This window comes from Papio anubis, chromosome 13, assembly GCF_008728515.1.
Source record: "Papio anubis isolate 15944 chromosome 13, Panubis1.0, whole genome shotgun sequence".
NCBI lineage: Eukaryota > Metazoa > Chordata > Mammalia > Primates > Cercopithecidae > Papio > Papio anubis.
Genome location: NC_044988.1, coordinates 34,443,584 through 34,470,650, shown reverse-complemented (window position 1 = coordinate 34,470,650; position 27,067 = coordinate 34,443,584). Strand labels below are relative to the sequence as shown.

At 40.2% G+C, this 27,067-nt stretch overlaps 1 protein-coding gene and 1 pseudogene across 7 annotated transcripts in view; both read left to right on the top strand.

Annotated features, from left to right (window-relative positions):
* PLGRKT (plasminogen receptor with a C-terminal lysine) overlaps window positions 1-27,067 on the top strand; it is a 244,267-nt gene that overhangs the window by 163,083 nt on the left and 54,117 nt on the right. For 2 of the 7 annotated variants that reach the window (XM_017949884.2, XM_017949882.2), the window contains 3 exons: window positions 4,120-4,242; window positions 6,670-6,794; window positions 8,516-8,602. In XM_017949884.2, coding sequence (XP_017805373.1) covers window positions 8,522-8,602 — 81 coding nt within the window. In that variant the 5' untranslated portion in view covers window positions 4,120-4,242; window positions 6,670-6,794; window positions 8,516-8,521. Of the gene's footprint in view, window positions 1-4,119; window positions 4,243-5,005; window positions 5,160-5,419; window positions 5,738-6,669; window positions 6,795-8,515; window positions 8,603-27,067 lie in introns of those variants that run through there. The other 5 variants (XM_017949887.3, XM_017949881.3, XM_017949885.3 and 2 more) reach the window with 5 other exon arrangements.
* On the top strand, window positions 15,006-21,088 carry LOC103878358 (annotated as a pseudogene).

The window sequence follows — 27,067 nt, the reverse complement described above, 5'->3', positions numbered from 1 at the left end:
GATAGGCCACCCTCCAAGCACCTCCATATTTAGCACCTCCAGAAGCTCTCCAAACCCCCTCGTTTAGGGATTTTTATGGGGACTTCATCATGTACACATCAGCAATTGTTAACTCAATCTTCGGCCCCTCTTCCCTTTTCACAGGATGGGGTAGGGGCTGAAAGTTCCAAGCTTCTAATCATGGCTTGGTCATTCTTGTGACCAGCTCCCTTCCAGAAGCCCACTAAGAGTTACTTCAGGAGAACAAAAGATGCTCCTATCACTAAGGAAATTCCAAGGGATCAGGAGCTCTGTATCAAGAACTGGAGTCGAAGATCCCCTAGAACAAAAGATACCCAGCACACCTATGACTCAGGAAGTTGCAAGGCTTTCAGGAGCTGTGTGCTGGAAAATGGTGACAGAAACTAAATATATATTATAATACCACATATAATAAGGTAGATCATTTTACTCATAACAGAGTTATGGATCAACACAATAACAGAGTTCAGGAACTGTTCTCTGTTATTTTTATACACATTCAGAGTAGGAGACCAAGTTGAATTTCACAGTATTGCAGGAGGCTGAGATTCACAGACTGAGAATAGGGTCATGTGCGCTGCATGGGTTTCAAGAGAAGGAAGTTAACAGGGGCTTATTATAGTGCTGTAGTGACCTCACAGTTGAGAAGGAGGATAGATGTAAGGGGCTACTATGAGTGGAAAAAAATAGGAAAGAGAGAAATATCTAGAGAACATTTTAGGAGTTTCTTGTTCAATATGCTGTGTGAAACATTTGCGGGGACTCCTTAAGAAAGCATAAGGTGAAGACCCTCATTATTCTTCATGCTTCAAAGTTTATGTTTTCATTCAGTTCATGTTTTCTTAGAATGCTATTACATGCTTGGACTGAGCCATGTGAAGCCTCAGTTTTATTCAGGTTACACTCTGAAATATAATCATTTTCAGCTCAAAAAAGCTTCCTTGACTTTATTACCCCTTACATTTTTATCTAGGCAAATCTATAAAAACAGAAATTAGGTTAGGGGTCCGCAGACACTGGGGGAATGGGGAGAATGGGGAGTGGCTGCTAATGGTTACAAGGTTTCTTTCTAGGGAGAAGAAAATGTTATGGAATTAGATAGTGGTGATGGTTGTACACCTTTTTGAATATATTAAAAACCATTAAATTGTACATTTTAAGGTGGTACATTTTATGGTTGTGAATCATATATCTCAATTTTAAAAATCTCTAGGTAGGGAGAGAACAGGATCTGAGTCCACTGATGTCATTATATTACACTGCCACGTGGTGTCACTGTTGAGGAATGGATGAAGTCCAAAGAAGACTTATACAAAGCTTGTGTCCAGGTCATACCTAAGTTGCAGAGGTGCCCCAGGATTGGAGTGAAGGTTAAAATCCAGAATTTGGGAAGCACCATCCCAGAATGGTTTAATATTAAGGAGGTTCTAGCCTCAGCCCCACACTGTGCAACTATTTGCAGCCCTTCACAGACTGAAGTTCTTGGCTAAACCTGGTTCCCAGATCAATGGGGAAATTCAAATCCTTGTGAAAGCATCTCTGTTAAAAGGAGATATCGCTAGGCACATCTGAAAGTTCCAAACACTTTATTTTTGGAAAAACTGCTTCTTTATGGAGGTCCAAGGAAATAGTGAGCAATTTTACAGTCCTGGGATAGGGAGCATCAAATGAGTTGAGGATTTTATATCAATTTTCTCTAAAATATTTATACTACTTAACTCAATGTATACATACATATATGTGTGTATATATGTATATGTGTATATATACACACATACACATACATATATACATATACACATGTATGCATATATACGCATACACACATGCATGTATACATACACATACATATGTATATATGTATACACACATATGTATACACACATACATGTGTATGTATACACACATGTAAATATACATATACACACATATGTATACATATGTATACACATATATGTGTACATACATAAATATACTGAGAAATATCCAGCAATGGAAGGTGTTGTATACACACTTACTGAAAATCCTTTAGCTGTTAAAAATGGTAAATACGAAAGCAACGTAGCAACACAAAAATCCTTATTCTATAAGGCCAGATGATATAAAACATATTTATATATATGTGTAAAAATATACACATACATATTCACAAATTCATACAACTGAAAATAATTCACATACCAGTTAAAGTTATATGCCATTTGATTCTGAAATAAATTTCCTTTAACCCTCTTACTCCACATTTTATAAAATGTGTCCAATATCTATACCAAGACTTTTTTTTTCAATTTCCTGGGCATATTTTTCTATGGTCACTTTTTTCATTTATGTTTTAAAATTATGAACAACATCATACATACAAGAATGTTTATAATGTGTGTGTTCAGTTTAAGGTGTATCCATCAGGAATCAGAATTTTACTCAGTTGGTTTGATTAAAGAGATATTAGTGAAGACACTACTTAAAGGAGTATGGTTAAGTTAAGAGAACCATCCAGTTGAGGCATCCAGAGTCTAGCAACAGCAGGAAGACTGCGCTCTCTCTAAGCTACATAGTAAGGGAGAAAAGTGTTTCCAGAGCCCATGGAGCTGGAGCCATGGAGAAGCGACCACTTGCCAAGAGCTGCAGTTGTGAAGAAACACAACCACCACCAGATACTTAGCCCCAGAGAAAGAACAGAGAAAATACACCCTGATGTCTTTTTCCTCCTGCCTCCCATCTCCCTGAATGCCTCCCGCTATCCAAACCCAAATGGAAACCAGCTGAGGAGAGCCCAGGTGGTGCCGTCCAAAGAGGTCAGCTTTCGGGTATAGAACAGGGCAGGGAAGCAAGGAGAATGAATATGATGGAAGGCAAACAGAAAACCTAGACAGTCTTTGTTTTGTCACCCAGAATTTATAATTTTCCTTTGCTCAGATGAAGAGAAGCTCATTCCTTACATATGAGAATAACAGAGTGTGACAAGATTTCTCATCGACCAAACTTTTGTCAGGCTCCTCTAAGCTATCTCCTTGATTAGATCTTGACATTGGGCTGCAGTGTTCATCCTTGCAGAGTCAGTGTTAGCAAGAATCCTCCTAAGTCAGTTTAGAGAGGATCTTCCCACCCTGAATATTTGACCACCCTCTATATCTGATCAAATTCCTTACCCCCACCAGCCCCCAGGTGATGTCTGATACCCTGGCCTGCCTTCAGCAAGAATCTTGTTAGGTTAGTTTAGCAAGGATTTCCCCTACCCTTGATGTCTCTTCTTAGTAATTTTCCATCCACAGACTGCACTGCCACCCACACAACCTGCTTCTCGGCTATAAATCCCCACTTATCCTTACTGTATTCAGAATTGAGCCCAGTTCTTTACCAAGGCCTCTTCCCCCCTATTTCAAAAGTTGCTGAATAAAAATCTATTTTTACTGCTACAACTATTGTCCAGCTTTGATTTTCTTTAACAAGCCCCATCAGCCGCCATATTGCCTTGAGGGGATGTCAGTTCACGTACATTCTCATCTAGAAACTAAATTGTACTCTTTATGCAGGGTAATAGGAAAAGAGGGTCAGGGAAGAAGTAATTAACATTTTAGATGGAGAGCTGCTATAATTCCTGCCTCTAGAGCTTGTTGCAAGGCTAAAATTAATAATCATAGCTTCCTACGCATTTACTTACATTTCCCCTGCCCTATGCCAACACCTAGGTAGATCAGGATTTTTTTATCTGGTATGCTTCAACAATTTAATTTCTGCATGATCTGAAATTTCTGCATTACTTCAGTTATCTGATAATCATTATTATGGCACATGGCAGTATTAAGAAATGCCCAGTGAATCTCCAGGTGTCACGCATAGTTCTTCTTGCCCTCAATATATAGATGTAACCCAATTTCCTTTTGGTAATTGGGATCAATCATACCATTCTATCGCTGTGAGGAATCAAAATGACCAGAGGGCAGTTTCAGCTTTCCAGTCAGTGAATTGAAATTCAGTTCAATTCAGTGACTGGGTCTTCTAGTGGAACCATTCCTTTCTTTGGATCTAGGCTTCCAAACACAATAAACCCAAGGTTGTAGAAACAGTGTGCTGGATATTTTCTATTTATCCCTCCAGGCACTGTGCCTAGGAGGCTGACCTCTACAGACTACACAGACCTAGCTCCATTGTCTTCTGGCTTTCTGGTGGATCAGCCAATGGAAGACCCCAGCTGGATATCAGAGCTGCGAGAACAGAGAGGTGGGTCTTCTCCACTCTGTCCCTGCTTTGGGCTGACGTGTCAGCATTGGCTACAACTATAGAATCTCACCTTACTTGGTGAAAAGTTGGCATTGCTGGCTTTCCCCTACTGAACAACACAGTTCCAGTTGGTTACTCTCTCCTACAGCCACAGCTACCACTCTGGCCTGATTTTAGTAACTGCTTCCTTCCCCTTTCCCCTCAGCCCTAGAGTTAGTAACAGCTCCCCGCTGTTACTGGTTACTACTGTTTATTGAAGGCGAACTATGTGCCAGACACTGTGCTAAGTGCCTACATATATTATCTTTAGTCCTCACAATCCAATAAATTAGATGGCTTTAGTCCTATTGCAGAGGTAATAAAGTCACAGTGACAGTGGCAGAGCTAGAAATTGAAGGTAAGTGTGTTTATGTTAGTCTGTGCACTCAAACACGATTCCCTACTTCTTGCATCAGTTGTTAATCTCCCTTAAAGAGTGTCAAACCTCCTGGTAACCCAAGCATTCCCACGACTGGAAATGAGGGTGCTGTTGTAATTTCCCCATCCAGCCATTCAACAAATGGTATCCGGAATGTGGGACCCAGGCTCCAGAATCCTGAGGGCTGCTGTTGAGAGCAGCAAGACGCGCCCAGGAGGTCAGGGCGGTGTTCACCCACACGCTGAGCCTGGAGGAAGTTAGACGCCTTCCCACCGCTGTGGTGGTCAGCGGGGACTTTCCTGAAGGCCAGAGACTGGTGACGTTCATGCTATTTTTCCAAGCCATTTGGTAGCAAAGAACAGAGTGCCAATGATTCAAGTATTCTCTCAGGCTGGGAGACTTGGGTTATTCAAGATGGAAATTGCTGGTGAGGCTGAGACAAGATTGACATCTCTCAGAGCAGCAGGGGAGAGAGACGGCTCTGTTCAAAAGAGAATGGGTAATTTCGGTCAATTCTGTTCTTTTTCGTTTCTGTCTTGTCTTTATGCCTCTTTAAGAGTGGCAGTTTAACAGATGAGGGGACAGAGGCCTTTAATTGAGAATTCCACTCCGCTTCCTCTGCCTTATCTCAAAAATCTGGCAGCTGAGTCGCCGCGGTTTTGAATTTGCCTCTTTTGACCTTCCCCTCCCACCTCCGGTAACACTGAGCCTGGCCCGGAAGGACACACCCTGCTTCTGGCGGACGTGCTGGCCCTTTAAAGAAGCCGAGGGCTGCGCGAATTTGGCTGAGGCGCGTCATCTACTGTGGCTCGGCGCCAATCCCGACGTTGGGCGGAGCGAGGCCCGCTCCCTGCCGCGGGCTAAAGGAGCCCGGGCCTGGAGGCCTCTGCACCGGTCGCCTGGTCCCGGAACCAGCGCCGCCCAGTGAGTGAACACCGCCGCAGAGTGGGGAGAAGGGTCAGTCCGGCCATGTCAGTCAGCGCGATCTCCTGGGCTCCGAGCTTGCCAGGCCGCGCTGGGCGCCCTTTCCTCGTGAGCGCCTGCCCTTGGCTCTCGCACTGCCCCTGGTGCTGATAGGTATTGCCAACCTCGTTCCATTAGGGCGCGTTCTTGTCGCCTGGCGTGGACTCCGGATCTCTCCGTAGCTTTAAAATAGAGTTGAGAAAAACAGGCAGAGTGGTGTCAACAGAAATCAGCACACCATTGCGGGGAATACCTAAATTACAGTAATTGGCCTCAGGGAGCGAGGGCGGTGTTAATTACAGAAAACCTCCGGAAGCTGTGGGCTCTGGGCTGGAATTTGCAGGGGGATGTGGCTTAGTTTGAATGGAATGCAAATATTTATTGAAAATGATTGTGGTGAGATGATCAGTCACACATTCAGGCAACGTGTCATCTGATCAGGAAATAAGTCAGCGCAGTAATCCCGATGACAGAATTCATGCAGTTAATCCTTTTTGTCCTCCCAAGTAAAATCAAATCCAGGTACTCACGGGTGACTGGAAGAAAGGCTGTCTGGAACTTGCAGCCCCCACTTCTCCCCAAAAATACACCTTCTCATAGTAATCTATAGTTCACCTGAGAGGCAGGGCTGAAGCATTAAAGACCCCTTCCAAGATGTGAGTAGGAATCAGAGGGAAAATGAAGGCAGAGGGATTGAAATCGGCATTCTCTGCAAAACATCTCTCTGAGACACAGTGATATTTAAAATTGTATAAGTAGCAAGACATTTTTTACCCATGCTAAAAAGTGTTAGTTTTTAAAAGACTTGCCTTATACAAGTGAGTGAAATCAAAGTTATCTGTATTGCAAGGTCAACTTTTGCTTATTTTCTGATATATATTTTGTGAGCAAAAGGAGATAGCTGAAAGTGTTCTGGACACCCTAGGGAATATTCCCAGACTTTGGGAAATGACATTGTCAGGAATGGGGAAGTTGGGAAAGGAGAGGATGTTGAAAATTCTGAACTCCAGGGTGAAATTTACAAGGTGTGGTGCATTTATTCTCAGGTGTGGTTCCCATAAGGAAGCTCTTCTTCCTGCTTGGCTTCCACCTTTAACCTTTCTACCTGGGAGCGTCCTGTAACACATTCAGACTACAAGTCCAGACCCAAGAGAGCAAGGCCCAGAAAGTGGTAAGTCTAAATACTAACTTCCTAGACAGTGTTTCTTTCCCAGATGATTGACATGAGGACTCTCTCTCTTTTCAGGGGAGATCCTAACCCCTTACAAACAGGAGCACTTTAAAGGACACAGTTCTGTGATATACAGGGTATGTGGAGGAATAGTACTAGAGTACAGTTTTTTTTTTAAATAAATGTTTGCAGCAGGTGTAAAAATTTAGTCATCCACTCCTATGTTCAGAAGAAAAATAAGTAATGGCAAGTGGCCTGAGCCACAGTTTTTCTTTTATCTCTCATGCTTTGTGCAAACATTTAGGAGAAGTAGACACGATGGAGACTGTCAAGATGGCTAATATCTCGCTCCTAACCTCAGGCAGGTTCTGGTCTGCTATTAGAGATGAGTCACATGGGACTGTTAGCGTTTGGAGAAAGGAAAGAACTGCCAAATCGCCCTGCTGTCAGTGAGTGGCCTCTAACTCTGGTCACAGGGTGCTGGAGTGGCACTGTGGCAGAGGGGGAGGGAAATCTCACCACCTCAGGCCTGTTCAGCATTGTGCCTCGTCATCCTGGTAAGTGGTTTGGTATCCTGTGCTCAGCTTTGAAGCTGACTCTGGCACACAGCCCTGAAACTCCAGGGTGCATCCTTGGCCAGAATACAAGGAAGTCACTGAAGTCTTGCTTGCAGTTCCCACTCACCTGGAACCCCATTAGCAGGGCTTCCCACAGAATACTTGTGAATCCTGGCTATAATGAATTAAGACTGGCCATTCTCACCTGAGGTTCACAACCCTACTCAACAGCCTGTTAAAGAGAAAAGGTATCAGCAACATTGTTGAGAAGGGTAGAGCAGTTGTAACTTTCCCAAGTTTTGCAATATTCTGAAATGCAACCAACTAACTCAAGGTCTTCTGTACCCACCACCCAGTTGGATTAAGAACAAGAATTGGAGTTCTGTCCCGTGTAGAGTTGACAGCCCACTTAAAAACTTAAGTAAGATAGATACTACTGTGCATTCATCTAAAAAGTACATTTTCCAGGACATTGAAGTGTCCGTATGTTTTTCCATTTTTGAGAACTTTAGTACATAGTATCTTGGAGAGAATGAGAGTGAAGCTGGAGGAGGATGGCTAAGACAGTCAGCAGTGGGTGGATGGAAATAAGGGGCATGTAGGAGAGGGACAGGGATTGTGTGGTGGGATGACAGGAAGAATAACTGATCTGACCTTGAGACAGCTCAATCTTCTTAAAATGCAAATGCAAGAGCACAAAGAAATATGTTCTCAAGATGCACAAGGCATCTTCTTAATCACCCCTCCTCAGATGCAAAGGTTCTGTTGCCTAATTGTACAGAGGTAAGAAGATGGATGGTATCCACCCTGCCCCTCACAAAAAAAGAGAGTTGTTTTTTTCTTCAAGAATTCAGGTCTTCAAGATTTATGGTGGGAAGAAAAATCAGGAAACAGCCATATACTTATAGTGTAGGGATAAGATTTTGGAAATTACCTAGTTCAATCAGTTGGTGTTAGGTGAGTAAAATGATGGCCAGAATTGTTAAGTATGCCTGAGGTGAGACAGCTAGTTAGGAGCAAGGACTAGCATCCACACTGTGTTCCTAGGTCAGAAAGTTTACTTTTTTTTTTACTCTGTCATAAGCCCAATGTAACTCAAAGTGGAGCATACAAGAATGCATGTAGTATATTATTATAAGTCTCCTTGCTTTTTTTACATTTTAGGTCAAAATGGGGTTTATATTTTCAAAATCTATGAATGAAAGCATGAAAAATCAAAAGGAGTTCATGCTTATGAGTGCTCGACTTCAGGTATGTTTTAAAATAATTAAGCTATTTTGTTGTTATAATGTTTAAAGTTTCTACCACATGTGCTCCAGCCCTACATTCCCTTTGACCCCCCAAAATAAAATGTTCTTGGGGCTGCATCCTCAAAACCAAGATAAAATGGATTACTAATTATTTGGTGAACGGGCTAATTTAAATCTCCAATCCAGATAAATTTGTGTAAAAATTTCCATTCTGTAGGAAGAGATAACTGCTTAGAGTATGTGGTACGTAGAATAATGCTCCCTGCCCCCAAAGATGATGTTTGAGATGGGGAGATTATCCTGGATTATGCAATTGAAAGAATGGACAACTGAATTATTGTAACAGAGCAGTGACCAAGGGGAGACCAAGTATTAGGTTTACAAATCAGCCAGGTGTCCAATGTTTAGCATGTCCTTGTCAAAGACCTTTGGAAACTACAGGGTTTTTACTCATATGTTGGTCCCCGTGAAGTCAGGGTCTGTGAAGGGTCTGGGATTTTACCTTACTTGCAAGCTAACAAGTTAGCCTATTACAGAAGACTGGAGACACCGACATCAGAGTCAGAGGACTTTTTTACTCACAGCACAGCAAGCAGCATGAGTGTGGTGGTGTTAATTCCCCATGTCCTCCAAAACTCACCGAGGTGACAAAGATGGGCATGGGCGAAATGAGTGCTGTGCACTCAGTGGAGTTGAGCAGCGTTGAGGTTAGGGAATCTACTGCTTTTACAGTGGGCCATGAGCAAGGGGTGGGTTGTGGCAGGGGGAGAGGGTTGGAGCTACTTTCCTCGTAGTTGTTGTGTCCTGGTTGACCCACCCCAAATGGAGATGTCAGACCTGGGAGTTACAAGCCTCCGTGGGTCAAGAGTTCATTTTTAAGAAGAGCTCAGCAGCAGGCCAATGATTGCTTCCCGTTTTTGAAAGGGGTGTGTTATGGGTTGAAATGTGTCCTCCCTCTCCAAATTCGTATGTTGAAGCCTTAACCTCTAGTACTTCAGAATGTGATCTTGTTTGGAGATAGGGTCTTTACAGAGGTAATCAAGTTAAAATGAGGTGGTTAGAATGGGCCCTAATTCAGTGTGACTGATGGCTTTATGAGAAGAAGAAATTTGGACACAAGACCATACAATTCATACTGGACTATTCATACCGGGAGCATACAATGTGAATATGAAGACAGCTGTTTACAAGCCAAGGAAGGGGCCTGGAACAGATGCTTCTCTCACAGCCTTAGTAAGGAAAAAGCTTTGCAGACACCTTGACTTTAGATTTTTCCCCTTCAGAACAGAGACAATATATTTCTGTTGCTTAAGCCGTCCAGTTTGTGGTCCTTTGTTATGGCAGCACCAGCAAACTAATATAGGATGTATTTGGTGCCTGTGCCCAGCAGGTGGTGCTGCTGTATTGGGCACTCTCGAGCTTGAGAGTGATTTTCTTTTTCTCCCTGGGATTCTCTGTTTCTATTAGACCACCTGGAAGGGGTCTGGGAATCCCTGACTGGGGAGTCTGTTTTGGTTACTGTGAGTTTTATAATACAAGCACGTAATACATCAATGTCATTGTACATATGTATGTAGTGGGGAGGGAGAATGTTGACACACATCACAGTATCTTGCATTGGCTAAAGGTCCCTTTAATTTTTTTTACTCACTGTGAAGTTTGCTCACACTCTGTCAGTTGAATTCAGTTACTTCCCCGCCCCCTCCAGTCACAACACACATGTGGCCAAGCATGATGACTCACGCCTAATCACGCCTGTAATCCCAGCACACTGGGAGACCAAGGCAGGAAGATTGCTGGAGCCCAAGAATTCAAGACCACCCTGGGCAACATAGTGAGACTCCATCTCCATTTAAAAAATTAAAAAAATTAGCCAGTCATGGTGTTACACAACTACAGTCCCAGCTACACAGGACTCTGAGGTGTGAGGATTGCTTGAGCCCAGGAAGGTCAAGGCTGCAGTGAGCTGTGGTCATGCCACTGTACTCTAGCCTGGGTGACAGAGCAAGACCCTGTCTCAAAAAACCAAAACAATAACAATAAAAGAACAGAGACCAAAGAGTTTAACATAGTTACTTCAAGGGTGGTTGTAATAGTTTCAAGAGATTATGCTGTCTTCAGCTAGGGGAAAGGGGCAGGGAGGGCTTTTTGTCCTTTGGCTCCTTGTCCCAGAATGGGTGCTGCTTCCTCTCCTGTGTTCTCTGGCCTCTGGAGAGAACTGCCACTCAGAGCCATCATTATTTCAGCCTTTGCTGGTGCCACTGCACAGCCTTGCAGTCTGTGGAGCTCTGGGCTACCCCAGTGCTTAGCATACTTGCCTTCCCTGAGACCAAGTAGACTTTGGCACCTGTGTCCAGTCCAACAGAGCCATAAAAGTTTGAGTCCCCCCCTTTCCTGAAGTTCCCCAGCATACTTCCCTAAAGCAGCAGAAGTTGGAGGAGAGGCAGGGGAGGGATAGGGGACTAGAGGGAGACAGCAGCTCAGTGCCAGTAAGCAAGGCTTTGTATTTACTTTGAGTTTCAAGTGGCCACCTGCCACTGGGCTCAATAAACAAGTTTCTGATGCTTTTAGTCTACCCATAGTTCCCTACCCTCATTGCTGACACCATTTATTTCAGCTTTGGGGACCCCTAGATTCAGCAGCCATAGCCACGTTGTGCTGTTTTTTGGCTGGAGCATGGGACTTACTGCCCCATTGTCATGATAACATCTTCCCTTCTCCCACCCCAGAAGGGGGCATGACACAGCCCAAGCACCATTAGGACACCTTGTTTCAAACCTACCTTTTGTTGTTCAACCGCATTTAACACATAGGGCAGTGAGGAACCCTTATTCCACTTTCCCATCCTTATCACCATCTAGGCAAGATCATTTACTACCAGATCTCCAGGAATTTTCTCACGTCCTGTAATACAGCCAACCAGGGCCTTTGTCCCTCCTTTTCCAGAAAGTCAGATATCTCTACGAGCATCTCACGTTTGCCACCAAAACTATCAGGGCATGTAAAATGTCTGGGATTTTATGCTACTTGCAAACAACAGTAGTCCTCCTTATCTGTGGGGGATATGGTCCAAGATCCCCAGTGGATACCTGAAATCATGGATATTACTGAAGTCTATGTACACTATGGTTTTCCCAGTACATACATACTTGTGATAAAGTTTAATTTATAAATTAGCCATAGTAAGAGATTAACAATAATTAATAATAAAAATAGAATAATTATAACAATATACTATAATAAAAGTTTTGTGTATGTTCTCTCCTTCTCAAAATACCTTATTGTACTGTAGATCTTAATAACCTTGGCATATGTTGTTTTTTTTTTTCTTATTGAGAACTTTCACTCTTTCACTTAAAGGAAGCACTTTATTGCTTCTCTTTGGTATATCCAAATTGCCAGCATCACTACTCTTGCACTTTGGGGCTATGGTTAAGTAAAACAAGGGTTACCTGAACACTAGCCACTGTGATAATGTGACAGCTGATCTGATAACTGTGATGGCTACTAGGTGACTAGCAGGCAGGTAGTGTGTACAGCTTGGCTACACTAGACAAGGTAATGATTCATGTCCCAGCTGGAATGGTGGGAGATTTTATCACATTACTCAGAATGATGGACAATTTAAAAATTATGAATTGTTTATTTCTGAAATTTTCCATTTAATATTTTCAGACTGAGGTTGACCATGGGTAACTCAAACTGTGAAAAATGAAACTATGGATAAGAGGGGACTGCTGTAATAAATTAGCCTGTTATTTATGCTGACAGAAGACTTTATTACTCATAGCACAGAAAGCAGCACACACTCCAAGTCCCATAGAGGAGATGAAGGAGAGCCTCGCTGGATACTGGGATGGATGCTTTGGGTTTGTAACATAGCTGAGGAACATTGAGCTTGTGGACTCTCACTTTCATCATGAGTGATGAGCAAGTCTGCTCTTTGACTGGAAGGAGATGGTACCTCATCCCTCAAGGTTGTTTACTGCAAACGCAACTCTGGGAAATGACCCAGCTAAAGAGCAGTCAGGGCCTGTGACCTCATCCTACCCAACAAGGTGGTTCAGGAAGACTTGGCCCATGGTGGACTGATTCTCCCATGTGTTGCTTAAGGTGACTAGGTTTTTCTTGTTGATCAAAATACACTTTATTATTTATTTCTTAATTTTAAGAAAGGATGAACAGGGGAATATAGACCAATATGGTTGAACCAGCGTTCTAACTCTAGAGATACTTGAGTTCTGATCCTGCCTAGGGCAGCCTAGAGAGAAACATTGTCATCTACAGCAGTTTTGGAAGATCAGGTTGCTCCTTGAATGTGTCCTACTTGAAGGAATTAAACTTCTAGCATCATTCTAGGGTTTAGAGCTGTTCTTTCCTTTTTTAAGAGTATGAAATATTTGATATATACCACAGAATATATTTATATCAAATGTAAGTTATGGAGTATAAGATGAACACCAGCAAATCTCCCACTAAACTTAAGAATTCTGTTGTGACAATGTTCCTGAAGCTCCTCCCTATGTGTTGAGTGAATCCAAATAGCTAAGGCTGGGCTGGAATTGACCTCATGTCCCAGAAGTCTCTAGGGTTGAAAAGGACCCTACAAATGGAATGGACTTGACTACTGGGCTAGAAGATGATCTCTTTTTAGGGTCCTCAAAGGTGAAGTTTTAAAAAAAATTCTGATTGAAATACCACGTCCAAATGACATCTTTAGCCTGTGATTTAGGCTTTCGGCTATTTTTTAATCTAATGGCACCTCCACGAAAAGGATAAATAGAAGAAATAAAGCAAAACATTTATTAAAGTAAAGCCTAATAACTAAAATCTTATCCTACTGGAGTTTCTTTAGTTCTATATTTTTTTATTAAAAAAGAGATAAATCACAGCTCAATAATCTTGTGTTACTGTTTTTTTTTTCTTGTGGGGGAAAGACCACTCATGATTCAACCCCATCTCTTATACCACTGGCCAGGCTCCCAATCCTGGCTGCACATTTGATTCATCCAGGGCCTTTTGAATGTTTGGGTCCCACCTCAGACCTTCACAAAGTTATTTTAATCTCTCCAGGTGACTGTAATGCATGGCCTGGGGTGAGAAGCATTTTTTCACTTCTTTTTCTGTGATGCCACATAATTATAATTGGTGATTGTCAGTGATTTAATATAATCTATATTGGAGATAGAAACCAAGCAAGTTTTCAATTAATAGCCAACCAGGAAATGAAATTAAATCAATCACTGGAGTCTGGTTAATCAAATTTGTAAAAGGCCTCAAATCAAAAGGTTTTCTTTTTTTGAACTAATGACTTTGCTTCAAATTGTGATGGAGAGGATTTATGCTACTAATTATAATGGTATTTTCAGATTATCAACAACCTTCAATTTCTTTCTAGCCTGGGTTAGAATGGTGGATGAGTGGTAAACTAGCACTCCTTTAAAATACTTCCTTAAAATACCACTAGGTGGCACACCTAAACTAATTTTATATCACCTGAGTGACTGGAAAAGCATTTTGAGAATAAGGGAAGAACATATTCTATAGGTCCATGCTATGTTACAGTGCTTATGTAGGCAAAGCAGTTATGATCAATGTAAAGATTAGTTGGGTAGTAAACAGATGTTTATTTGTTGTTTATTGTGTTCAAGCAACAAACTGAAGATTTTAAAAAAATACATGAGATCTAGACTTCGACCTTTATGTCTATTGTTAGACTTTGGTGTTAAGAAAATGAGGCATAGATATAAACCAAAACATATAGTTATTTAATATTAATATGTATAGGCTGGGTGGGGTAGCTCATGCCTATAATCCTGATCAACGTGGTGAAACCCCATCTCTACAAAACAAGAAGAAAGATTAGTCAAGCGTGGTGGCTCGTGCTACTTGGGAGGAAGATGGCTTAAGCCCAGGAGTTTGGGACCAGCCTGGGCAACATGACGAAACCCCATATCTTCTCTCTCTCTCTCTCTCTCCCCCCACTGTGTGTGTGTGTGTGTGTGTGTATATATATATCATATAAAATATATAATATATAATAATATATATTACATATAATACTATAGGCACACATCACATTGCCCAGCTAATATATATAACATATTATATATTATATATATACCATATATTACATATATAATTACATACATACTACATATATTATGTATTACACATATTACATGTTACATATATAGTAATATATGCAACATAGATTACATATATTTTATAATATGTGTAACATAGATTACATATATTTTATCATATGTGTAACATAGATTACATATATTTTGTATGTATTATAGATTATTATTATATATTAGCTGGGCAATGTGATGTGTGCCTATAGTTCCAGCTACTCGGGAGTCTGAGGTGGGAGGATTGCTTGAGCCTGGGGGGTCAAGGTTGCAGTGAGCTGTGATTATGCCACTACACTGCAACCTGGGTGACAGAGAAAGACTTTGTCTCAAGAAAAAGAAAAAGAATAAAAAAGAAATTTCCCATCTGAATTTCTTAATGAGCTGTTGTTGAGGTACCTGGGGCCTGGCAGTCTGTTCATAGAGTGTTTCAAGAAAAAAGAAGGTGTTTTCAACGGTGTCAAATGCTACAGAGAAGTCAAAGGCCTTTAAAAAAAGGTCAGTGCCTGGGAGGAACCATATCAGTAGAATACAAGGGAAGAAACAAGTCTGTAAAGACCTGAGTGTACAAAAGGATAAAATGAAGGAAGAATGTATATAGACTCCCTTAGTTTTCTGTGAAATCTTACCATGCAGGTAAAAGATACAGTATGTTCCAAATATAATTATAACAAGAAACACACTTCCAGACACATACTGGGAGGTATCTGTTTGGCATTGCAACATTCACTTACACTTATGGAGTGTCTATCATATGCCAGTTGAATTAGGAGCTAGAGATACTTTGGTAAACAGCACAATCCCCTCTTTCAAGGAACTCAGCTCTTGAACAGGGTAGTGGTGTGGTAGTGACAACAAACAGTTTCAATAATGTGTTAAGAACTGAGAATTCTAGAGGGTTTTGTGAGCCAAAATTGGTCTGGCTTCAAATGTCTTCTAAGTGCCAGAAGACTATGGAGCCATATCTTCAGAATTTTGAGAGAAAAACCCCAAAATTTTAGGTAAATTATACATGCATGCTGATAAAAAGAAAATTTTAAACATGCAAATATTAAGAAAATAAGTCAGGTGTTTTGAAAAAAATTAACTGAAGATATAATCTCATCAATTTAGAAAGAAATACTAAGACCCACCAGCAAATCTAACTTGCTAAAGTGCATGTAGAGGAGAGGAAAACTTAAAAAAAAACTTTAAAACTAACATTTTGGTAATCTTGTTTCTTCTATTCCATCTTCCTTTGCCTTTTTGCCCCTTTTTGTTGGAATATACTTTAAGGCAAATTTCAATTTACCTGTAAATATTTCTGTATGAATCTGTAACAGATACAGATATAACCATATTTAACTAACTTAGCAATAATTTCTTACTATCATATGCAACCTAATTTCAGTTGCTTCACAAGTATCTTTTACAGTTGGGTTTGAAATAGGGATCCAAGCAAAGTTTTCATACTATACTTGATTATTATGACTCCTAAGTCTTTCTCAGTTTGTGAGAATATCCCTTCCTTCCTACTTGTCATACATTTATTAGTTGAAGAAACCAGCTCATCTGTTCTATGGAATGTCCTACAGTTTGTATTTGGCTGATTGCCTCCTCATGGTATTTTTTAACATATTCTTCTATACTTCATTCTTCCTATGAAGTGGTAAACCTAGAGGTTTGATGAGACTCAGGTTCAATTCTTTTAGCAAGAATCTTTTCTAGGTGGCACTGTGTACTTTCTAATACATCATGTCATAAAACTCATTAGGTCTGGTTGTCTTTCCTTTAGTCATATCAACCTGATCTGCCCATTATAAAGTTCCCCATCAACCTGTGATCAACTGGCCTTACCATCCACTCATGATCATTGCCCACATCTGTGACTTCATTAGGGCTTGAAAAAAATGGCAGTTTAACAATATTCTCTCATTCCTTTGACATTTGTTGTCTGGAAATTTATTAAGAACTTTCTCTTCCTACTTGGTTATCCTGAAATGTAGTTTGTACAGGAAACAAAAATAAATGCTTGATTCTGTCCTTTTATTTAGCAATTTCAGAATAGTGAATTGACACTCTAGAAATCTCCAAAGGAGACCAAATAATTTTTGTTTATTTGTATATTGTGACTATAAACTATTTAATCAGTTGTAGTCATTATTTTTCTTGCTCAAGTTATCCCATCTTTGGCTAATGGAAACTCTTTCAAGTTGATTCCTATGTCCGTTGGATAAGACCCACTTAATTCTTGATTGTAGGCACGTTGCTTTAGCCTGCCTGTGTCTCATTTCCCACATGTGAGTATATAGCTTAATAATAAGGGTTATGATACTTTGTAGAGTTACTCTGAGGATTAAGTGAGATGTCCCACATATAAGAATTTAGCACACAGCATCTGCCCCATGTAAGCACTCAGCAAAGTCAGTAATTAAAGCAAAAGTTTTCTTATTAGATGTGCCATTTATTCATTCACCAAATATTTATGGAGGAGCCCCTGCTCTATACTGGGCAGTATTTAGATGGGGAGACATAACAGTGAACAAAACCCTTCCCCTGTGGAACTTACACTCCAGTGGGAACACATGCAACAAACCAACAACCATGACGTCTTAGTGGTGATGAGTTCTGTGAGGGGAAAAAGAGTAAGGGATGATGATGGGAGACAGTGGATGGATGAGTGGGAAATTCCATTTTTGGTAGAGTAGTTAGTGCAAGCCTCAGAAGGTGACCTTTGAGCTGAGCCTTGAGGGAAATGACAAAGTGAGCCATGCAGATAGCCGGGGAAAGAGTTTCAGGCAGAAGGAAAGTGAATGCAGAGGCACTGAGCTGGGAGAACTCGTGGTGAGTTGGAAGACCAGTAAAGAGGCTGGTATGGCAGAACTCTGAAAGGATGCGGGAGAGTGGAGAGACATGAGGTGAGAGGTCGCTCAAGCCTTGTACCCAGGACAAATGTTTTGAAATGTATTCTGAGTGACGTGGGAAGCCACTAAAGGGTTTTGAGAGGAGTAGTGATGTGACCTGCTGGTTTTTGCAACATAAAATACAGTGTGTGCTCAATAAGTGCTTTCTCAAATACATAAGAATTAAAGCAGCAAACAACTATTATGAGCGCATTTAAAAGTTGCTTAAATCCTTATAACTCCCAATATCTGTCATACTTGTGCCCTCCCGTCTGTTTTTTTTCTTCACTTGCTTGTTTTTTGAGGAGAAGACTGTACTAACATCTTCAAATAGGAAGGGTCCTATGTTCTGAGGAAAGGAAAAAAGTGCAGTCTGTGCTTTGCAGAGAGGCTTTTGGTGACAAGGAACCAGAATGTAGAGTAGGTGGAGGAGAAGAAAGCAGCACAATTTTTGTAGGTAGAAAGACCAGATAGTGAGTGGGAGTTGGCCCAGAGCCTAGAAGTGTAAGTAGACTTAACCTGGAAGTGTCTTGCATAAAGGGGCGGCATGGCCAACACCAGTTCGCTGAGGGAGTGGGGGTACATGCGTGACTTAACTCCTGGATCCACACTGTCTTTAGCTTGTCCTTCTGGGACTCATTTCTGCCCATACCTCCTGTACCCACTAGCTGCCTTAGTCTCCCCATGTTCCTCACCTGAAGTTGTTCTTCCGAAGTTCATTTTTTTCACTTGTGAAAAAAATACATATCATATAAACGTCACCATTTTAAAGTCTACCACAATTCAGTGACATTTAGTACATGTACAATGTTGTGCAACTGTCACCACTGTTTAATTCTGTAACAGTTCATCACTCCAAAAGGAAACCCTATAATTGTTAACCAGCCACTTCAAATTCCTCCTGTCCTTCCTCAGCCCTTTGCAACCACTAATCTGCTTTCTGTCTCAATGGGTTTGCCTATTTTGGGCATTTTCTATAAATGAAATCATAGAATACATAGTCTTTTGTGTCTGGCTTCCTCCAGTTAATATAATCTTTCTAAGATTCATCCGTGTTGTAACATGTATCAGTACCTCATTCCTTTTTATGGCTGAATATCATCCATTGTATGGATATACTACATTTTGTTTACCTAGTCATCTGTTGGTGGATATTTGGGTTGTTTCTACGTTTTGACTATTGTTTAGTGCTGCTGTGAACATTCTTATACCAGTTGTTGTTTGAACAGTTGTTCTCCATTCTTTTGGGTATATACCTAGTAATGGAGTTGCTGAGCCATATGGTAATTTTATGCTTAACTTATTGAGGAACCACCAAACTGTTTTCCACCATGGCCGCAGTTTTTTACATTCCCACTGTAAAGTGTAAGGGTTACTATTTTTTATGTCCTCACCAAATCTTATTTTCTCTCTCTCTTTTTTTTTTTTTTTCAAATTCTAGTCATCTGGTGATTTTGAAATATATCTCATTCTGATTTTGAGTTGAATTTCCATAATGGCTAATAACATTGAATATGTTTTCATGGGCTTAATGGCCGTTTGTGTATCTGCTTTGGTGAAATGGCAGTTCTAGTCTTTTGTGTGTCCTTTTTGTGGCTCGCGGTGGCCGCTGGCCCTAGGGCGTGTCTGGCTCAGCTGGGCGGGCGCGCCAGGACCACCCCGGGATGCTGACGCTGCATCTGTAGGGAGCGCCTGAACCCGCCATGGAGAAACTTCCGCTGAAGAAAGCTCAGTCTCAGTTGTGCTTCCTGGCTCTTGCCTGCCAAAGGTGTACCATTTCCACTTGATGTCATCGCGCAGAATGGGGTGAAAGGGACTCAGTGACATATTCAGTTTGGAGGATAAATAATCATACTGCAATGTTTTCCTTGGGAACCGCTGTTTCCAGAAGCCATGGTCTTTGAAAATTGCCATTGCTGCTGGCCTTGTATTCCTGGGTGTTTTGAGAGAAGATGTGCCCCGCTGCTGGCTCTGAGTGCCTGTCGCTGAGGTCGCCCTGGCCTTTGACAAAATGAACACACCTGTGAGGGCTGATGCCTGTGAGCTCCCCATGACCTGCACTGGAAAGATGCAGAGCAGCGGCCTCTGAAGACCAGCTCCCTCCCCTTCCCCTTGGCCTTGCCCTTCCTGCTCAGGGTCCACCATGGAGACGCTGTCCCAGGACTCTGCTAGAATGTCAGATCTGTTTTAATTACTACAGCCCCTAGCGAAGGCCCAAGTTGCTGGATTGCAAGCACACCTGCTGTTCAGTGTGCCTCCAGCAGATGAGGACCAGTCAGAAGGACGTGTGATGACCCTGGTGCAGCGGTGTCACCAAGCCACCCCCCCCCCCCCCCCGCTTCTCCGTGTCACAGCTCCTCGACGACCCTGAGGTCCTGGCTGTCATCACCATTCCACACACTTCCGAGCACACGCCGGTTTTCATCAGACTTCCCAGCAATGGATGCTACATGCTGCCCCTGCCCATCTCCAAGGAGCATGCGCTGCTGCCCAGACACATGAGCTACCGCCTGCTGCCCAGGAGCCCGCAGAAGTCCGTCAATGTGGTGACCATCCCTGCTGGACAGCAGCCTCTGCAAGGCAAGGCTCCCCAGGGGGCGGCAGAGGAGGACCAGGATAGGCAGGTCGTGGTGAAAAGCTCCATCTGGTTGGGGGTGTGTACTGTCATCTTGGTGGCTTGGGTCTTGATCTTCCTCCTCAGCATCGTGCTCCATAACATGTCCTGCATTTCTAAGTGCTTCCCTGTGACATCTTGTGGCTGGAGAGGGCTGCAGGGAAGTCTCTTGTGGGTGCCAACTTAGGGGTTGAGCATGTTGGTGATGAGATCCCAGTGAGAAGATGACCATTTGGTGCTGAGCGCTGGCTCTGATTTGCCTCTTGATTTACCCCAAGACAGACATGAAGGGCAGAAGGTGAGGTCTCAACAAGATACCAGGCGAATTGCTCTGAGTATTGATGGCAACAGCTTTGAAGATGATTGTATGCATCCTCATAATCATGTATTAAATGGACTGTAATTTCTGATTTTTTAAAATCATGTTATGAGATTGACATATTCTACTTAGACGTTAAACTGTACAAGTGCGTACAATGTGATCTTCTCTAAATACGTTAGATTAAAACAAAGATGCTATGTATGCAAGTAGAATTAAACCTGCAAATCCATGTAAAAATTCAGTTAAGACATGCAATACTGACTTCTTTACTTTTTTTTTTTTCTTGAAACCCAGTCTTCATTTAGTTGCTAGGGCTTTTTATACATTTTGAATGGCACCAAAACAAAATAAGTCAAAATGGACAGTTGTTGTTGTTGTTTTTTTTTGAGAAAATATTTTAACAAGTGTCTCCAATGTGTTGTATTTTGTCATGAACCTTCATTTTCTTCACTTGTAATTAGAGCTCCTACGTGTTTATTAAACAGAAAGCCCAATAGGGGAGCAATAAACTGAGAAATCATGAGGAAAAAAAGTACTTTACATATTATGGATACTTTATTGGATATAAGTTTTGTAAATATTTTCTCCCATTTGCAGGTGGTGGTTTTTTTTTTTTTTTTTTTTTTTTTTTCCTCTTGGCAGTGTCCCCTGACACACACATTTTCAATTTTTATGAAGTCCAATTTATTTTTCTTTTGTTGTTTTTGGTGTCATATCAGAGAAACTATTGCCAAATCCAACTTCATAAGGATTTGCTCCTATGTTTTTTTTTCTAAAAGTTTTCTAGTTGTAGCTCTTAAATTTAGGTCTTTGGTCCATTTTGAGTTAATTTCTATGTATGGTATGTAGTAAGGGTCCAACTTTACTCTTTTGCATGTGGATATCCAGCTGTCTTGGGATGAGGTCCATTCTTCATGAGCATACAGAAGCTAGACACTGTACAGTAAAGATTAGAGGTCACATACTAAGTCTTTAACTGGCTCAGATAAAGAAACTGCTCACCAGGTTCTGCCCACACAGCCCCTTTGAAAAGTGCATCTTGACTTTTACTGGTCTTCAAAGTTTGAGTGGCAACCTGCTGTGTCTTTCTCTTTCAATGCTGAAATGAGTGGAAATAAGTTAGCTTAGTTGTAGTATGAAGGACTGTATCTAAATGCAAATACTATTATGCATTATTTAACTTTCAAAGAGCCTACTAAAAATGTCCACCAAGTCTCTTAAAATGTGGGGCAGATACTAATATGTCTGCAGTCACTTAGGGGAGCTAATGAAAATACTTTTAATATTTCCTATATTCTGATGTCCAGAAATGGTAAGAAGTGAAAGTAGAACAGTTATTAAAGGTCATTAGTGCCACAGGCACTTTTCTACAAAGGTAGATAAATGGCAAAGAAGGGTCAAGCCACCAAGCTGATCCTTGGCTGCCTAGCCCTTCCATGCAAACAATGGGTCCAGGACAGACACTTCTCCAGGGCAGACACACTGTTTTTAGATTTGTTCCCAAACTTAAGTGAGACCAATGAATCTAGTAACCATCAGAAAGCTTTTTTTTTTTTTCTCCAAGCTATAATTTTATTTTCATAAATCTGAAGAGAGCAAATTTTTGTTAAGTTTTGTTCTTCATTGCTTGGGCAAGGGGGTAGATTGCTTTATTATTTATTAATTCTGTGAGGCATTTACAATTGCCTACTATATGCAGGGTTTCAGGTACAAAATGATTTAAAATGATCCTATAGCTTTAATAATTGTTTTTGCCTCTTTATACATTTTGATAATATGTATACAGATAGATACATAGTCACCCTACCATATTTCAAAAGAATTTCAGGTAACCTTGCTATTAAAATCTTTAGACTTCTACGTGTCTTGTTTCTACTTTACCTGGTTCCTTAAGATGATGAAGAATTTAGGGCAGCAGGAGGAGGAGGATTTCTAGAGAGAGAAAAAAGCCCCCATAGATGTCTTTAATGTTGAGTATTAAGGAAAACGATCTGCAGTATTATTAGACTTGAATAAACTCATGATATTCAGAATAAAAGTGAATCCATATTTTAAAAAAATGTTTAATTTTGAAATAATTTTAGATTTGCAGAAAAGGTGCAAAACATGGAGAGTTCAAGTATATCCTTTATCCGGCTTTCTCTAATATTAACAATTTACAAAATAATTGTACAGTGATCAAAACCGGGAGATTAATATTGATACAATACTATTTGAACCACTGATTTTTTTTTTTTTTTTTTTCATTTCACCAGTTTTTCTCCTAAAGTCCCTTTTCTGTTCCAGGATCAAACCCAAGATCTCGCATTACATTTAATTGGTGTCTTCTCAATCTCCTCCCATCTGTGACAGTTATTCTTTCTTTCCTTGGCTTTTATGATAAGTACTTTTGAGAAATACTGGTCATTTATTTAGTAGAATTTCTTACTTTGGGTTTGTTCAATATTTTCTCATAATTAGATTGAGATTGTGAATGTTTTCGCTTAGTTTTCTTAAACCATAAGCTGCTTTTGTGTCTTCCTTGTTGCATTGTATCAGAGGATACATGAAGTTGATATGTCTTATTGCTAGTGGTGTTAACCTTGATCACTTGGTTAAGGTTGTATCCATCAAGTTTATATACACTGTAAAATTACTATTTTTTCTTTCTAATTGATAAATATCTTTGAGGAAATACTTTGAGACTTTGTTAATATCCTGCTTCTTCTTGAACTTTTGCCCACTGATTTCATCTTTCATTGGTGGGATCTTACATGCAACAATTATTACTCTGAGGTTTGCCTAATACTGATTTTTTTTTATTTACTTCATTTCATCTGTATTTGTTAATTGGAAGAGCTGTCCCTTCTTTGTGTGTTTATTTATTCAATTATTTATATCAATATGTTTTCATGGACATTTTATTCTGTGGGTTATAAGCTAGTGCCATCATTATTTATTTTGTGGCTCAGATTGTTTCAGCCTTGACTTTGACCAACTTCCATTTGCTTTCTATATCATTTTAATAGAACTCATCCTTTTTTGAGTACTTGCTTCTTTTCTGTGATCACAGTATATGCCAGGCTCATCTTATATTGTTCCTGCTCCAGGCCTGGAATTATTGACTTCTTCATGGAGTCCTGGTTCCTTTTGTCAGAGAATGATATTTGGAAATCAAGACCTGGGCTCTGGTTATGCTTACTGTTATAACGATTGTCCCTAGGTTCTCTCAGCAAAGACATGTATGTATATGAACCCATGCATAGACACACATCTGTATTTATTTCTGTATCTACCTATCTGTATATATTTTCTAAACCACAAGTTCATATTGGCACCTCTAATTCCAATCCAGTGTGACACATTTCATTCTAGCTCTTTCCTTTTCTTTATCTGTAAGTTGTTTTTCCTCAGGTACTGAGACACTTTACACTATATTCACTTCAATCCCAGTAGACACATAAAATAGTTTTAGAATTGCCCATATGTACCCCTGTAAGAAACAGATTCAATAACTAGAGGACATTATTTGTATGTTCTTTTTGTCTTCACAGTATCCAGTCAAAATACTGTTTTCAGAAGTTAATAAGGTTAGTTTTTCCTGGCTCCTTCAGTGTTAGTTTATTGACTTGTAATGCAGTTGGATTTATTTGTTATACTTTGTATTCTCTCCACATCTGGTTGATTTTAATTAATTATAGGGCTGAGGAGTATATGAAACATTGCTATGGTTCTAATAGTCAAAGCTATATAAAAAGATACATTCGTGGTAGCTCATGCCTGTAATCCCAGCACTTTGGGAGGCCAAGATAGGCAGATCACCTGAAGTCAGGGCTTTGAGACCAGCCTGGCCAACATGGTGAAACCTCTGTCTCTACTAAAAATACAAAAGTTAGTTGGGTGTGGTGGCGGGCGCCTGTAATCCCAGCTACTTGGGGAGGCTGAGGCAGCAGAATCGCTTGAACCTAGGAAGTGGAGGTTGCAGTGAGCCGAGATGGCGCCATTGCACTCCAGCCTGGTGACAGAGCGAGACTCCGTCTTAAACAAACAAACAAACAAACAAACAAACAAGATACACTTCAAGAAATGTTCTTCCTCTTTCTCCCTATTAACCCATTCACATTCCCCCTCCTCTTTATAATACCCTGTTACCACACTTCCTCTATAGGTGTTTAATTTCTTAACCAACATAAATCTTTGGTTTGTCCTTTCTACATTGATTTGGTACAGTGAATAGCTACATGTGTATTTTCTTATGCCCCCTTCTCTTATGTGCGAAGGGTAGCATATCATTGATACCTTGTTTACTTTGCATTTTTCATTTAACAGTATATCCTGGAAACCACTCCAAATCAATTCAGAGATCTTTATCATTTAAAAAAATGGTTGCATAGAATTTTATTGTGTAGCTATATCAAAATTTATTCAAATAATGTATGTACACTGTATTAGTTTTCTATTGCTGTAACAGATTATCACAAACTTAGTGATTTAAAACAACATAAAATTTTTTATCTTATATTTCTGAAGGCCAGAAGTTTGAAATGGTTCTCAATGGATAAAAATCAAGATGTGAGGGGGGCTGCATTTCTTCTGGAGGGTCTAGGAGAAAACCTCTTTCCTTGCCTTTTTTTAGTTTCTAGAGGCTGCCTGCACTCCTTGGCTCATGGGCCCTTCCTCCATATTTAAGCTAGCAGCATGGCATCTTCATTTCTCTCTAATTCTGACTCTCTTGCCTCCATCTTTCACTTTTAGGACTCTTGTGATTACACTGGGACTGGATAATACAGGATACTCTTCTCTTCCCATCTCAAAATGCTGAGCTTAGTCACACCTACAAAGTCCTTTTTTGCCATGTAAGGAGATAGATTCACAGGTTCTGAGGATTAGACATGGGCTTCTTTGAGGGCCCATTATTCTGCCCACCCCAGATACTTAGATTATTTCCAATATTTTGCTCTTACAAACAGTGCTTCAATGAATAACTTTGTACTTTCATATTTTTCTATTGTTGGAGGTGTATCTTCAAGGTAGATTTTTAGAGTTGAGATTGCTGAGTTAAAGGCAAGTACTTGTTAGACATTGCTACGTTTCTCTTCAGAAGGGTTTATCAATCTGAAAGTGGCTATTTTCCCAAAGTCTCAGCAACAAAGTGTGTTGTCTTGCTTTTTAGTTTTTGCCAGCCTGACAAGCAAGAAGTGGTATCTCGGTCTTGCTTTAATTTGCTTTTCTTTAACTGTGAGTTTAAACATTTTCTCATGTTTGAGGGCCATTTATAGATCTTGTTTTTTGTGAATTTTCTGTTTATTGGGCTTTTATCTACTGTTCCTCAAGGGTTCTTTGTATATTAGGAGTATTGGCCTCTTGTCTATGGATATATCTTCCTAATATTTTATCTGAGTTTGTCACTTGTTTATGGTGGTTTAAAAATTTTTACACCATGAAAAAAAGTTTAGTTTTATGTGATCAAGTTATCAATATTTTATTGCCTCTATATTTTGGTTCTTCATTTAGAAAGCTTTTCCCTGTACCACAGTTATCCTTGTTTCCTGTGGTACTTTTGTCTTCATTCATTTTCTGTTGCTATAATCCAATATACAGACTGGGTAATTTATAAAGAATAGAGATTGATTTAGCTCATGGTTCTAGAGGCTGAGAAGTCTCCTTCCTTCTGCATCAGGACATGGCAGGAAGCATCACATGGTGAGACACAGCAAGCTAGCCCAAGAAAGCTTGGTTTTATAACAAAGCCATGATAACAAACCTACTCACATGACAGGGACATTAATTTATTCATGAGTGCAGAGCCAGCATTTATTCATTCATGAGGATAAAGGATTAAGTTTCCAACACATGAACTTTGGGAGGACACATTCAAACCATAGCAACTTGTATAGCCTCATTTATTGACATTTAGAGTCCAAATCCATTTGGGGTTAATTCTCATATATGTTATGAGATAGGGCTAATCTTATCTTTTTCTGATGGCTACCTTGCAGTACCTATACTACTTATTACAAAGTCTATCTTTACCCCCAGTGAGTTGAGATACTACCTTTATCACATACTAAGTCTCAGTATGTACTTGCATTTATTTCTGGACACTCTAATTCACTGGTCAGTTTGTCTAGTCATGTACTAGTCCTGTAGTGTTTTAATTACAGACACTTTTTAGTATGGTTTAATGCTTGTTGAGGCTAGTATGCCATTGTAGTTTTTCTTTTTCAGTGTTTTCTTGGATAATCTTGCATGTTTGATTTTCCACAGAAATTTTAGTATCAACATGCCCAAGTATAAAATAGTCTGCTGATATTTTTCATTGGGATTTTATTAATTTATAAGTTTATTTATGAAGAACTGTGGAGTCATTTTATTCAAGAATAGGAAATGTTTTTCCATTCTTTTAAGTCTATTTTAATCTCTTCCAGAAGCTTATAAATAAACTGTAGGCTAAACCAACAAAAAACTAAAATTTTAAGTTAAATTTAAAAATGTCATATCTTGTCAGTAATTAGAAATATATTCTTATAGT